Source organism: Oreochromis niloticus, linkage group LG6 (genome assembly GCF_001858045.2).
Source record: "Oreochromis niloticus isolate F11D_XX linkage group LG6, O_niloticus_UMD_NMBU, whole genome shotgun sequence".
Classification (NCBI taxonomy): Eukaryota; Metazoa; Chordata; class Actinopteri; order Cichliformes; family Cichlidae; genus Oreochromis; species Oreochromis niloticus.
The window spans coordinates 34,029,834-34,043,814 of NC_031971.2; the positions used below are offsets into that span (position 1 = coordinate 34,029,834).

The 13,981-nt window shown below is 40.8% G+C and overlaps 1 protein-coding gene across 1 annotated transcript; it reads right to left on the reverse strand.

Annotated features, from left to right (window-relative positions):
• Positions 1-844: 844 nt before the first annotated feature.
• Positions 845-13,961, reverse strand: bmerb1 (bMERB domain containing 1). Its single transcript, XM_013276663.3, has 6 exons — positions 13,667-13,961; positions 9,983-10,103; positions 8,248-8,321; positions 6,128-6,242; positions 3,198-3,280; positions 845-3,100 (listed from the first exon to the last, which is right to left on the reverse strand). The coding sequence occupies exons 1-6, from the start codon at positions 13,752-13,754 to the stop codon at positions 2,982-2,984; spliced, it is 600 nt and encodes a 199-aa protein (XP_013132117.1). The 5' UTR covers positions 13,755-13,961; the 3' UTR covers positions 845-2,981.
• Between the last annotated feature and the right edge of the window lie 20 nt (positions 13,962-13,981).

Genomic DNA, 13,981 nt, shown 5'->3' on the forward strand with positions numbered 1-13,981 from the left:
TTTACAATGGTTTGTATCTGCCCCGGTGCTGAAAGGACTCACCATCTTTACCTCCCCACCCACTTTAATAGCAGTTTTAACTTACTGTTGTGGGTTATTTTTCTCAAATTTCGTTTGTCTTGAGCATTTACCAGGCTGCTGGCTACTGAATTGCCACCAAACAATGTTGACTGCCTGTGACGTCGAGCACGACCAGGGTGCCACTGAAGTCAGAGGGTTGAAGCTGTTTTTGTTCAGAGATAAGTTTAGAGAATGGGCAGCAGCCCATTTAATCAGTTTGTTTGCGTTCTCTGCCTGTTCAGTCAGTGTTAGAAGCATAACATGAGTCTTTCTGTCAGACATGAATTGAAAGATTTCCCCTAACAACTCACCAAAATGTCTGACATACAAATCAAAATGATTTTAATTATGGCTGTTATTGTTTATCTCTCCTGCAGGGTTTTGCTGACTATCTGGAAGCCACTTTGATTAAAGACTCATTGGTTCAAAATCATTATTTAGAAGTGGTAATGATAGAAACGAGCTTAAAATGCTTACGAGGAAATGAAGACATTACTTTTTAGTGAATTTGAGCAAACCCTAGCAACTCCTCGGTGTACTGCAGTGACAACTAACTCTGATTTTATTTAGTTTTCACTTTGTTTCAGTTACATCAATGAAAGGCTCTTATACCAGTGAACATATGCACTTATGCATAGTTTTGGTTTAATGAATGTGAGGCGTTTGCATGGTGGTTTAAACAAGTTTCTTCTTTGCCTGTGTATCTCACCTTGTCTTACTTTGAACTTTAATGTTGCACATTTGTTCTTCTTCTCTAAGGAAGTTGATTTATTCAGCATTGTCCTTTAACCTTTTTTCCTTTTTTTTAACTGCCCAACTAACTTCCCCCTCCCCTCCCCGTACTGCACTGTTTTACCACTGTGCTGCACCTAAAGTTGCTGTAACAGTCACATTGTTGAAGGGACCAAAAAAGATTTGCGTTAATAAATTTCACAAGCATCGTTTCTGCCTCTTCTCATTATTATAACACACACACAATGAGTTCCTGAAAGATGCTCTTTATTTAAACATATATGTACAGGTAGTTTCAGCTTATTTTCTGCATATTTGTTCAATACTTTGACATTAGGACCTTCATAAATCCACTACAACTACAGAATGCTAGGTTATCAGAACGAAGGTAAAGTGACAAAGAGCAACACTTTGCTTGACATGAGTCACACTAAAGTCCTAAATACACTCAAACACACACCATCTATTGGAGGCATTTACAGCAGAGTTGCATTCATTTCCTGGAGTTTATCATTTTAAAAACGCAAGACGTAAGTTCAAAGGATGCATGTGGTTTCTCTGCAATATCCAGAATGACGATGAATGATGTCACACTACCACAGTGAACACTTCCTGGTAGCTGATGATGCAGATCTTAATATGGCCACTGATGTGCTGATATTGGGAGGAGGGTAAGTGTGATGATGGAAGATCAAGTGTTGGCATATACAGGCATTAAAGTCATCATGAAAAGGGTTCCTGAAAACTATAAAGGTGAGTCATTAGGCTGAATGCTAGTTGGCACTCTCTATAAATTGTGTTTGGAAAAAGTTTAGATACATTTTTGTTCCAGTTTTATTCTACTACCATCTATAACATTTGATTTAGAGGACTCCCCAGAACACCTCAAGATTTAAGTGGATTTACTTTTTTCTATCTCAAAATGAATTGTTTAGTTTTCTCCCAAAACCAGCCATCCATATGTCTATTATTATATCCTGTTTATATCCATCATATTTCCATTTAAATGTTGTTCTGATATACAAGAGTTTTCTTTTGATGATTCTCAGTGATCTCACTCCAGATTGGATAGAGAAAACTGTCCTTGTGAAGACTTCTAGAAATATAATTGGACATCTCCTATAGGACTCACATTGCTAACTAGCACTGAGCCTAATATGAGCTCATTTTTAATCTGGTTTCCACTGATGCCGTGCTGCGTAGAGCCTTTGAGAACCAGCTGACATTTCCACAGGTTAGAAAATGAACCAGATGTTATGTAGCAAAGGTTGGAGTAATTTCAGTGGGGAGGGGGGGATACTGTAGACAGAATCTGCAGGTGAATCTCTATATTTCTTGTATCTCCACCTTGATGTTAGTGGTTTCAACTTCAGGCTTGGCAACAGTATTGTATCAGATTGTTGGCACTGACATCAGTCTCTTTCATACAGAATCAGTTCAACACGGGCACTGGCAGCACGTCAGTGGAAAAGAGGCAACTTAGTTTGTTCAGCATTGAGTCTTTGTTTAATTTGTAAATGCCTTAAGAATTAAACTGCTGTTTGAGAATATTGCTCAGCACTTGTAGAAAAATCATCCACTGGCTCCCTCTCCTCATTAGCATATATAAATCAGTTTGCATAAGTCCCTTAACAGGAAGCCATATTGTTTTTCAGAGCCACCTGTGTTTGTCCCACCTGGGGAAAATGATAAAATGTAGCAACTGAGAGATTCACTGGTTGGATTTTAAGGACTAAATGAAGAATGAATACCCGTCGTCAGACATCAACTTTTCTCTTTTCCTGTCAGAGAACCCCAGCATTCAGTTCACTTTATGGACATTGTGCTTGTAGCTCTGCAGATGAGATCCATCCTCATTGAACCTGTCATGATGGAATTAACCAATCTGAAAACTGACTGAATAAATAAATCAACACTTTTAACATAGTTTTTATTTACAGTTCTCTTCACAGCTTCCTTTCCCTTTATTTCATGGTCTTGGTTAAAAGCTCCTTACTATAAAAGTTTCCCTTAAATACCGACCGGGGATCAGCTCCCAACCTCTTGCAAACTAAGCTACGAATCTGATACCTGAACAGTTTCGTGGTTGACTGTGACTCTCTGAGTAACAGGAAGTGATGTACGTCATGGCGTGTGATGTAAGTGTGGTGTCTGACACAGGGTCGGGGCCAAGAGTAGGTTTGGGTCAGTTACATTACAGCACACTGGGTGGCTCCGCAGCAGTCCTTAATGATGGCCGCTCCTGACTTGGTGATGGATGGCTTGTTGGGAGGCGGCTCGGGGATTTGTCTCTTGGGCTTTGGAGGAACTTGTTGTAAAGGGAGATGGGAAAAAAAGACATCATCACATACAGTGCTCATCTCTTTAAGATGGTGTGCATGAGTTATTTTTAACCTCTCACTCACTCTGTGTGACTTTGAGCTTCTGTTCCAGAGGCATCAGCTTCAGCCTGAGGAACTCCGCCATCTCTTTGTCCTCCTCTTTCTCCCTGAGGTACAAAACATCCACATCTTAGTCTGAATGAAATTCAGAAAATGTCTGCTTTTATCTGACTGAAGCAGCACTACTGGACTGACTGGCTGCGCCACAGGTTTTGGTATTTTCAAAACTATTCATTTTCATTTTCAAAGCTAAACATCTCGGGGGTTGTTTTAAGAGACTACCAACTTTAAAAATTCCTTCGTCTGTTCATTTCAAGCTCCATATTTTTCTTCTTAATCTCTATTAAAGTGAGCACACACGCTTTACAGTTCAAGATAATCCTCATCTTATAGTGGGCCTTGGTGAAGCCTACTGTCTGAAACAACCAGGGTTTTTTTTATTACTTTGAACAATTACAGACTTATCTTTCATAAAAAACAGGCTTTATCTCTGTTACCTTTCCCCTTCCTTTGTTCAGACTTTGATCTAACTGGCTGCCACGTGGAACTGTGTGTCTGAGATGATCATATCAGAGTTATCCACTCTCACTGCCTACATACACCAGTGGAACATATTTACTTGTTTTGAAGCTTTGGAGTCAGTTCAGCATACATCTGCTCCTTCCTGTCTTTATCCGCGTACGTATGAACACTTTCTGTCTCTTTCTTTTCTATTTGTCACGTCTGCCTCTTTTTCCTACTCTGTCAAAATCGCTTCTTTCACTCTTTTGACGTCACTGTACTTGTCATGTTATCTTTCTGCTCACACTCTTCAGGTCAATCACTCTCTGCTCCTTCTGTCAATCTTCCTTTTCAGACCTAACAATGTTTAACCCTTCACCTCTCAATCATCACCTCATCCTCCTAGATGCCAAGAAAATTTCAGCCAAAGTTTCCATGACTTTACTACATCAACTCCACCAGTATCTGGACTCGCACTAGTCCAAAAGAAACGTAAAGTCAGTCATGCATCATTCCTAAAATATTTAAATATTTATTTACAGTTCAGACCCGATCAGCTGACAGCTAAGCTAAGAATATTTCGAGCACCTCTTCCAGAACAGAGCCACGCTGCTAAACATGAATTACTGCTCAGTGAAATAATAATCCTTGGACTACACTGGTCCATATAGTTAGTTTAGTAATAAAATGTAAGCTCTACTGAGCACATTTTATATATCCAATAATTCTGTTTTCAAAGCAGTCATGAGCTCTTGTAACCTGCGAACTGCAATAAAATATGAAGATGAAGAAGGCAACAAATAATCCATTTTTTCTGTTAATTTCACTTTGAGGCAGAGGTCAGCTTTAAATATATTTAAAGACAAAAAGAGGCGAAAAAGAAAACAGATTCTTGGCTGGAATACAGAAGCCAGAGAGGCATAATAAAAATGTTTTTCTGTCCTTCTCTGGTCTACATTCAGAGACGTTTTGGTCATCAGCATCTATAAATATGCTTTCATCCTTATTGAAGTACAAATTAAGATTATTATTAGGTTCTGTATCTGCTCTGTCTTTCAGACTCTTAATCATGTAGCTCACTAAATTATATTAGGGAGGAGCTTGTTGGCTACCATTTAGTTTTGTGCTGGACTTCAAACACTCAACAAAATGACAACTGCTGAACTAAATGAGAATTTTTGTTTCAATATGCTTCCTCTGAACAAATTTATCAAAAATATAGAATCATACACTCGCCAGCCACTTTATTATTGACACCTTACTAGTACCATGATGAGATGAACCTCTTTTGCCTTAACAACTGTTTTAATTCTTGTGGCACAACAAACAGCTTGTCAACAAGGTGCTCAGAGACTGTGGTCCATATTGACATGATGGCATCATACATTTATGATGCTATCACATCCCAGGGGTGTTTTTTTGGACTGAGATCGGGTGACTGCAGAGACAATTTGAGTAAAGTTCAGGAACTCACGGTCAGCAACAATACTCGGGTGGCCTGGCATTTTAAACCATGCTTGATTAGTACTAATGGCCCCAAAGTATCATAAAAATATCCCTCACATCATTACATAACCAGCAGCAGCCCCTCAGATTCCTGCTCTTAGGTGACAGTAGTGGCACCTGGTGTGGTCTTCTGCTGCTGCAGCTCACCTGCTCCAAGGTTCAATATGTTGTATTTTCAGACATGTTCTTCTGCATAATGTTGTAACAGGTTATTATTTGAATTACTTTTGCCTTAACTATGAGTCTAAAGCAGTCTGGCTATTGACCTCGGGCTTCAGCAAAGCATTTTGGATATCTTCTCAATAAACTCTAGAGATGCCTGAGGGGGGAAAACTCCCAGTAGACCAGCAGTTTCTGTAAAATTAAAGATTTATCTTTGCAGCTCAGTTACCTGAAATTAAAGAGAACACGCGATTGGATGTAATCTAGTGCTACATGTGGCATTGATTTTGACAGAAGATAATCACTTTTAAGACTCTTTGGTTGTGACTCAGTACTGTCACAAAAATGATTATAATGACACCAAAATAACCCAGAACAATCTGAAGGCACAGTTTCAAAATTAATCTTTTGAGTCCCACAGACATTTGTTCACGCTGTGATTTAAACCCATTATCTTGCCTATCTGAAAGTTATCTCTGTGTCACACTCTGTGGGTTATCTGGGGGAGCAGACAATGCAGAGCCACAGTCATCAGTCAGCCTCCCTCCCACACACACAGCTATTACTGCTGTGATGATGAAGTGACCCCCGTTCGCCGTCTTCAGTCAAGTTCACATTCGCGCTGCACATTTACTCTAATGAGTCTCCTTCCTGCTGTTTCTCAACTCTTCTGTGAGGATCAAATGAATAAATAAACAGCCAGCGGTATCTGAGTAAACAGACAGTCAGCTCACAGAGACGTCATCCCAGATATGAGCTGTGCTCAGTGCTTAGGAGGGCTGTACCTTAATCTCTCCACCTCGGCATCGTCGACCAGAAAATCCCTCTTCTGCACCAGTTTATGGATCTTCAGGATCAGTTCCTCTTCTCGCTGCCTGTGCTTCTTGGTTTTTTCTTTCTCTGGGGGGAAAACAAGGATGAAAATAAGACAGGCAGCAGCAACTCATCTGGTCTACAGAGCGACCCTACAGGAATGTCAGCTTCTCTTTAACACTGAGTCACGTCACAAAACAGATCCTTAATTCTGACTCATGCATAATTTATAACAAATAAGGGAGGGACTCACTCAATTATGCAAATACTCGTGAGCCTTCTTTTTGGTTTTGCTGGCTGAAGGATTAAGCATCTGCAAGCATCGGTATTGTCCTGCCTCAAAGAGCTAACCTTCACACTCCAAAGCACAGAATATACACTAACAGACCAAATTAGATGTATGTAAAAACAGAAAAGGACACATTGACACATGGCTGCAGAGGTAGGCTGTCTGGCAATGCTGATATCTAGGCTATTTGAGAAAAAACAGATGAAAAATGACTGTTAAAACCAGCTTTTTCTAACATGGAGCAGTGCAGCTACAGAGCGAAGCTCCCAGGGGGCAGGAGAGCCTGAAGGATGCACGGGTTAGACACATAATCCAAAGTCAGAGGAGCAGGCGCAGGAGAGGTAGCTGGGTCTGTCACATGACTCCTTTTGTCCTGGAGTGGAGTAATGGGATACCAGAACCCCCTTAACAGCACAAGGGAATGTCAGTGAGATTTTGCAGGACAGTGCAGACTGGGTGGCAAGTGGACAAAATAAAAGGAACACTATGTTATAATGCGACCCTATTAATAATTTATGTGATAAAAAAGTAACATATATTCTCTAATATGAATTAAAGCTAGAAAAAAATAAAACATACCTCAACTCAAGACACTTCCATTTTTCTCGCGCAGCCTTTTATGTTGATTAATGTTGGCAAAACTTAGTTATATACTACTCTTTATCTGATTTACATTTGTGCTGTACTTGCAGTACTTCAATTACTTCTTCCAAAGGGGGCTATTTGACTGATTTGTCTTGTTTCTTAGCTGCATTTCCAAAGAAGTAATTCTGTCAGAGGTGAGTCCGAGCCCATATTAAAAGGGATTATTTTTTGAAGTCTATCTGGATCTCAAAATTGAAGATTCCTCATAAATTTTCCACAAATACACAAGGAATTTAAATGAGAAAATTCTTTAAAAAAAACTCATCAAAATAGTGGAGACCCAGATTCCCTTCAGGGATTTAGTTCATTCAAGCTGTGGGGAAAATTTAGCCTTCACACAGGCTAAATTAGAACTACTCATGCTGGACTGTGTTATTGTGTTGTCAGGGTGTTTCTATTATTTCGTAAATGCTGCTGGGTTGTCAAAGTGGTAAAATAAAATCCAGGCAGCGTTTGACAGGTCAGTGCCGTGTCCTGATCCTCATGTGTGCATCCTTGAACACGACACCAGCCCCTCCTGCACACACACACTGACACACACTGACACATGATGTACATGCGCTCGGAGGAGGCGTGTTTTCCTGCTGTTGCCAGGTTCTCTCTATGCATAGCCTCATGTACGCATTTGTGTTGCTATGTGCGATGCAGCTGACGTCAGTCAGCCACTTCAGCACATTCTCGCTGCATTTCTGATACAGGCAACGCTGGAAGTGACTGTAGGCTAACATTTGATTCCATTTTTGCACAATGAAAACATGCAGGCAGTAAATGAGTGTTTACTGAAATTCATTTTAGACTCTTTGCCTGGAAAAACTCCCTCAGCTTGTGTTTCCTTCACAGTGATGATGCATGGATGTTTGTGTGTTTGTGAGTGAGTGTGTGTATGCTTATCTCTCCCTCATAACTTCACTGTGTCCCTGGGACTTACAATCAATCCTGCGTCGTTTATTGTAACGACACGTCCTATAAATCAGTATGATGCTCGCAGAGGCGATAGGCCTCCTGTGAGTTGCAAACAGAAGCCCTTTCTATCAAAAGATCTATTTTTGGTCAAGTCTAAACAGGGAGTGTGGACAGTTCTGCATGCAGAGGAACAACTGTGAGTTCTTTATCGCCTGATTTTGATGCAGAAGTTCCATGATTGACTGTTAATTGTACCTGGTACTGCGACAATCTGCCTTAGCTCCTGCTTTAAACTCATGATGTCTTTGCAGAGCTGAATGTCATCCATCCTGAAACGATAAAAGGGAGAAATAAAAGTAAAGCGCTGGCTTCCATCAGATTACAGACAAACTGATATTATTAGCTGCTTCCACTTCCATTTTTGACATATTTATCTGATTGACATGACGTCAGGCAGACCTATTCTGTATAACAAGGAATCCTGAAAAAAAAAAAATCTGATGTAGAGGAGCTGGATAATTAGTTTGAAGGATTTTCTAATCTAACAAGCGGGGCTTTTTTATATTAAGTCTTTAAGAGGTGAAGAATTTAGCTTTCTGCAACTAATTTTCTGACTTTATCTCTAAAGCTGCCAATTTCCGAACCTGCCATTTTATCAGTTCTGCTACACAAAAACGATTGCCACAATTTCCTCGAGTACAACACAGTATATTCACATCACTTCTCCTGATATAAAAAGCCATTCAAAACACATTCAGTTAACAAACATTTTAAAAAGCACTCTGAATGGTTTTTATTATTCAGAATAAATTACCCTTCCACATTCAATTCATTTCTGTCACTGAACTTATTAATTCATTAGCAAACAGTTTCAGTGTTAATCTCTAAATAATCACTATTAGCTGGATGTTGTTGAATAAACTCCGCTCTTGTTCTTGTCATTAAGATTTCATAGCCTCAAGCTCACACATCAGGAGTGAGTGTGTTAAGTGTGTCGAGACGGAAAACACACAACAACAAAAAAAATCAATCCTGCATCCTCTCTGTGCTTCCTGCAGCCCTCATGCCTCACCCTTGGGGCCTCGGCATTTTCCCTTTTTATTCCCTAAATCCCTGTCTACGTGTGAGTGTGTGTGTGTGTGTGTGTGTGGAGCAGTGACAGCTACCACAGATTTAATTCTCCTTGTGATAGATCAGGACGATGACTCATCCACAGCCTCCTGCCTCCTTCCTCCTCCTCCCTGCATGTATCCCAGTTGCTGTGTTTTACACCTCCCTCCTTCTCCTTTCTCCCCTCCTAGATCCCTCGCTCTGTATATCTCCCTCCTCTGCCTTGTGTTTTACTCTCTCATCGGTATTTGTAGATTCCAGCAACCTTTGACACGCCATCTGCTACTTGGTGTGTCTGTGCCTGCACGTGAGGACGGACAGCAGAGAGTTAGCAATAAGCAGCATGGTGGCCTAATTAAGCCCTGCAAGTGAGCTTTTTATTACAGTGCAACAGTGTGGGATTTTTTAAATCTTTATCAGCTTCATCTGATACTTCGACCATCAATGGGCAGATACTAAACATGCAATTACCCCTCAAAATACACAGTTCATTGGTGAGAAATTTGGATATAGTTTTGCACAAAAATAAACAAAGCCTTGTATTTCCATTTTTAGTTTTAAAAAGATACACTGAGCGGTTATATAATGCTGTTAAAACTTCTTTTTCAGCATTGATCTATAATCCTTTAAGCTAAGAGGCCAGTGAGTCCATCAGTGATGACTCATTCAGCTGCTACATGCATGTCCAGCCCTCTGAATAATCAATGGACAAATCGGCAGCTTCCCTTAATATTGAGCAGCCAGCTTAATGTATGTGTGAAGGAAGTAACACGAATGCCTTTGTGTTGTATTAAGTGTATCAACTGTATCTCGGTTAAAAAAAAAGTTACCTCAAAAAAAAAGTGAACCTCTGGTCTCAGAAAAAAACACAGACACTCACATGAAGCGCAGCTCTGACTCTCTGCGCACCAGGACTTCCCGCAGGCGTTGGATACGAGCCATCTCCACCTCGATCTCCTCTGGAGACATCGTGCTCTCTGCCATCGACACATCTGAGTGACCTGAGAGGAAGAGGGAGAGAAGATAAACAGAGGAAAAACAATGCAATAAATGAAGACAGACCTACAAGACATTCTTGAACCATATTTTTATTCACTCTGGACACTCCTTCACAGTTCAACCATGCCTGCTTGGTTTAAATTACAGAGAACACGTACTACACATGGCCTGCTTCCAGTGGCCGCATCTAATTAAAGCTCTAAAATGTAAATTCCTCTCTCCTTTGATTTGATGTCACATGTGCATTGGAAAGTTCACTTCTTTCGTTTCATCCTTGAAAACTTTCTCACACCATCAGCTTCTTGGCATACTCACTTCTCACCTCATCTCGGTGTGACATGTCATATCACTGCACCCAAGAGCATGATATTTGGAGAGAAAGAGGTGTGGGTAATTGAGTTAGGTGATCTGAAGTTTAAAATCAAAGCAGTGCTTCAGCCATAAATTACAGATTTTCTTTCCGAAAGCTCCCAATCGCCGACAAGAAAGGAATTAACCAGGAATATATTACAAGTATTTTCCAAAGAGACAGAAAAAGTACTTTCAGCACGGACCGATGACCAGCTGTGGCTTCTCGTTGATTTCTTCCCAAGCTGGAACTGACCTCACACTCCATCTCTGCCAGTAACATGCAGAAACATTGCAGCTACTATACAGACAAACCACTTATTGCACTTGTCAATGCACCGACCACAAAAATGCCGCAACACCTGATGAAGCGGCTCAGCATACGAACAACAGCATAAATCCAGCCAATATGGAAAAACCTATCTATGTTCCGTGTGTGTGAAAGTGTTTAGCACAGTGCTGTGCTGCTTTCCACCTCAGAAGAGAAAGCCTGGGTCACCAAGGCTTTGACAAAGGGACCAATGAAGAACTTTACAAAGTTGCATTATGGGAAGTGTTGTACCTGGCTGAAGGGGAGCTCAGTGTAAAGTAAATAAAGATTTTTTTTTTTTTATTGATAATTATGCAAAGCTACTCTAATAGAATGGATGAATAAACATATTAAGCTGGAAATTACATAAAGTATTGTTATGATAAAAATACTATTGTCTCAAAAGACCCAGTTATATAGTGTACTTTACTCGATCTTCTCATATAAATACTCACTTCTCCATATGGAAATTACAAGTATTCTAAGTGTCTGTCATTCCTTCTTCCCACTCAGGCTGTGAAGTGATGCCAGGACAACAGGACATAAAGTCCAGTCTACAGATGCCACGTCATAATACACCTGATTAAACAGTTATTTGCATCTATAACACATTCTGACGCATGATTTATTCAAAGTATGTACCGTAATATTAGAGGGTCGGGATCAGCCCTCCGTCCTCCTGCAGCAACACAAACTGCAGTCTGCGTTTGTGATACTTTTCATGGATGCTTGCTGAGGATGGAGCTGACTCACCACAGCAGACAGAAGTCTGCACAGGAGGGCGCACTTTGTTTGTGCCTTGCTGATGTTGAATCACCATCTGACACGTCTGCTGACAAAAGACGCAGTTGCGAAAGTTTGTATCAGCGAGATAAGAACTAAAGTTTTACACGCGTTTCCTCCGTCTCCTCTTTTTTTTTTTTTACTGTTTCTTGCTTTTTCCTCGCACGTTCCTCTGTCTCGCTTACAGCCACGTGTTCATCATCAATAACACCAAGCTGCATTAGGTCCTGACCAGACCATTAAAAGTGGCAAAGTGCCAGCTCAATAATGTCTTAACAGCTCTCTCTGAACCCAACAAGCCGCTAACACCTACTGAGCACTAAAAACACTATAAGTAATTAAATGCTAATATAATTAAAAGTGGCGCTTTCCTCAGAGACAGGTAAGGTTAACAACAAAATCACAGGGCAGTTTTGCTCCTCACATTGCCAGCCAATGTAAACCACACCTGAACTACCCCAGTTTCATTAAAACAAACTGGCTCATTGGTGTACTTCAGGATTACGACTTAATGAGGCCAAAACAACCCTGAGAGTCAGGATCGTGTGTACCGCAGCAGCCACATGGGGTTTAACAGGGAAATGTCAGTGCCTGTATGACATCCAATGCAGACACCCCCTGACACATGCTGCAGTCACACTGTACACACTGCTGCTGGACCACACCCCCCTCCAGTGGGAAAAAAAAAAAAAAAAAAAACAGATGGTGAGCACAAAATAGAAAGTGCAAGGCAAACACGTGTACTATTTGCCTAATAGATGGACACAAACCTGCAGGGAGCTGCCTTTGTTGTACCTCTGTGTTGTTTTCTGCCTGTATGTTTGTCTTTGTAGCAGAAAGAGAACGAGAGAGCGAGAGAGCGAGAGAGCAATGGCTGGATCTGTTTCTAAAATTATCCTCTGCATTTTCTTCTCAGACTTAATCTGGAAGTTTCTTCACACACTACTCCCCTGTGATGATGATGACTGGAATCAGGAGGGACACTTCTGAAGTCTCTTATATTTCTCAGCTACGTCACTAAAACACTTTTTATCACACGAGAATGGGACAAAATAACAGAAACATCTAAGACGTAAACAAACTCTGTTTTTGCTGCTTTATGCCCATCCCGAAGCTTTGCGTTTGAATGATTTCATTTGATCATGACTGTGCATTAATATTGCCACAGGCACAAATCCAAATCAGCATTAAAACTAAACAACCATTTAATTTATCATCTAACATGCGTGGTATTGACTAAAGATGAAATCCATTAGGCATGTGACACAAAAATAGATTAATCAATCATCTAACAACCATGAATGCCAAGCAAATATTTTATTGATTCTGGCTTTCCATGGGGAGGATTTTCCTCTTTTTTTCATATCACTTTCATTTGAATAGATTTTCATCAGTTGGTGAAGAAAAAAAGCTATCTGAAGAGGAGACAGAGCTCTGAGCTACTTCAGACACTACTTAATAAATGAGAGAGTGTGCATTTTATATGCAGCCTTGAATAGAACAAATAAGATTTAATGTCTTGTTTGGTGTTTTTTGTAGCTTATGCTCTATTATCACACGTGAAGCTTTAATTTGTTGTTGTTACATTTTATTATTGGTACTTGTGAGTCTCACCAACACAGCTACGCAAAATGAATCCCATAAATAATCACTGAAAGTGGGGAATAGACTTAATAACAATTTTTTAAAAAGCTGCCTCTTGAGCCCTTTCCCGTAGATATACGTACACTGATTAGAGCAGAGGAGCAGGGTGATCACTCAGAGCTCGTGCTCCTGCTGCATGCTTATCAGCTCACAATCAAATAACCACAAGTTTGCAAATGCGCTGCGTCCGAGACCTTTAGTGGTTGAAATTCATTAACAAAGGGCGAAATATGCTACCCACGGTTTGCACATAAGGGAAGTAATACGCTTTTTAGTACCAACGAAGCGCTATTGATCCCATCCCAAACCTTTTGTGAGTCACGCTTTAACCATTTAAACTCTAAGTGCTGACTGGGCATCCTGACAGCGAAACACACACTGAAGAAAAGCCGAGACCACAGCTGCCCGTTCCCCGCCACACACCTCCCGTTTGTGTCTTTATTCTCTTTTATTTTATTGTTTTTCGTTGACGACGCTCACCTTTGTCCGTTGTCCACGCCGTTTCCGACACAGCTCCGTAGCTCCTGAGCGCGCGCTCGGTGTCCGATATAGATTTCTTCAGTTCCATGTCGGTGGAGTGCACGCGCGCCGAAACCGAGAAACGATGTCGTCCTTCTGCGTCTGGTCTCTGAGTGTGTGCGACCCTTCAGATAAGTAAAATTTCACCCGGTGACAAGATTCCAGCGACCCGAGACGTTGAGCATCTTTATTCGAGGTTTCAAGTCCTTCGACGTGTGGATGGAGAGGATGTAGAGAGCATGCGCAGTGCAGCCAGGAATGTAAAGGCTGGGAGAC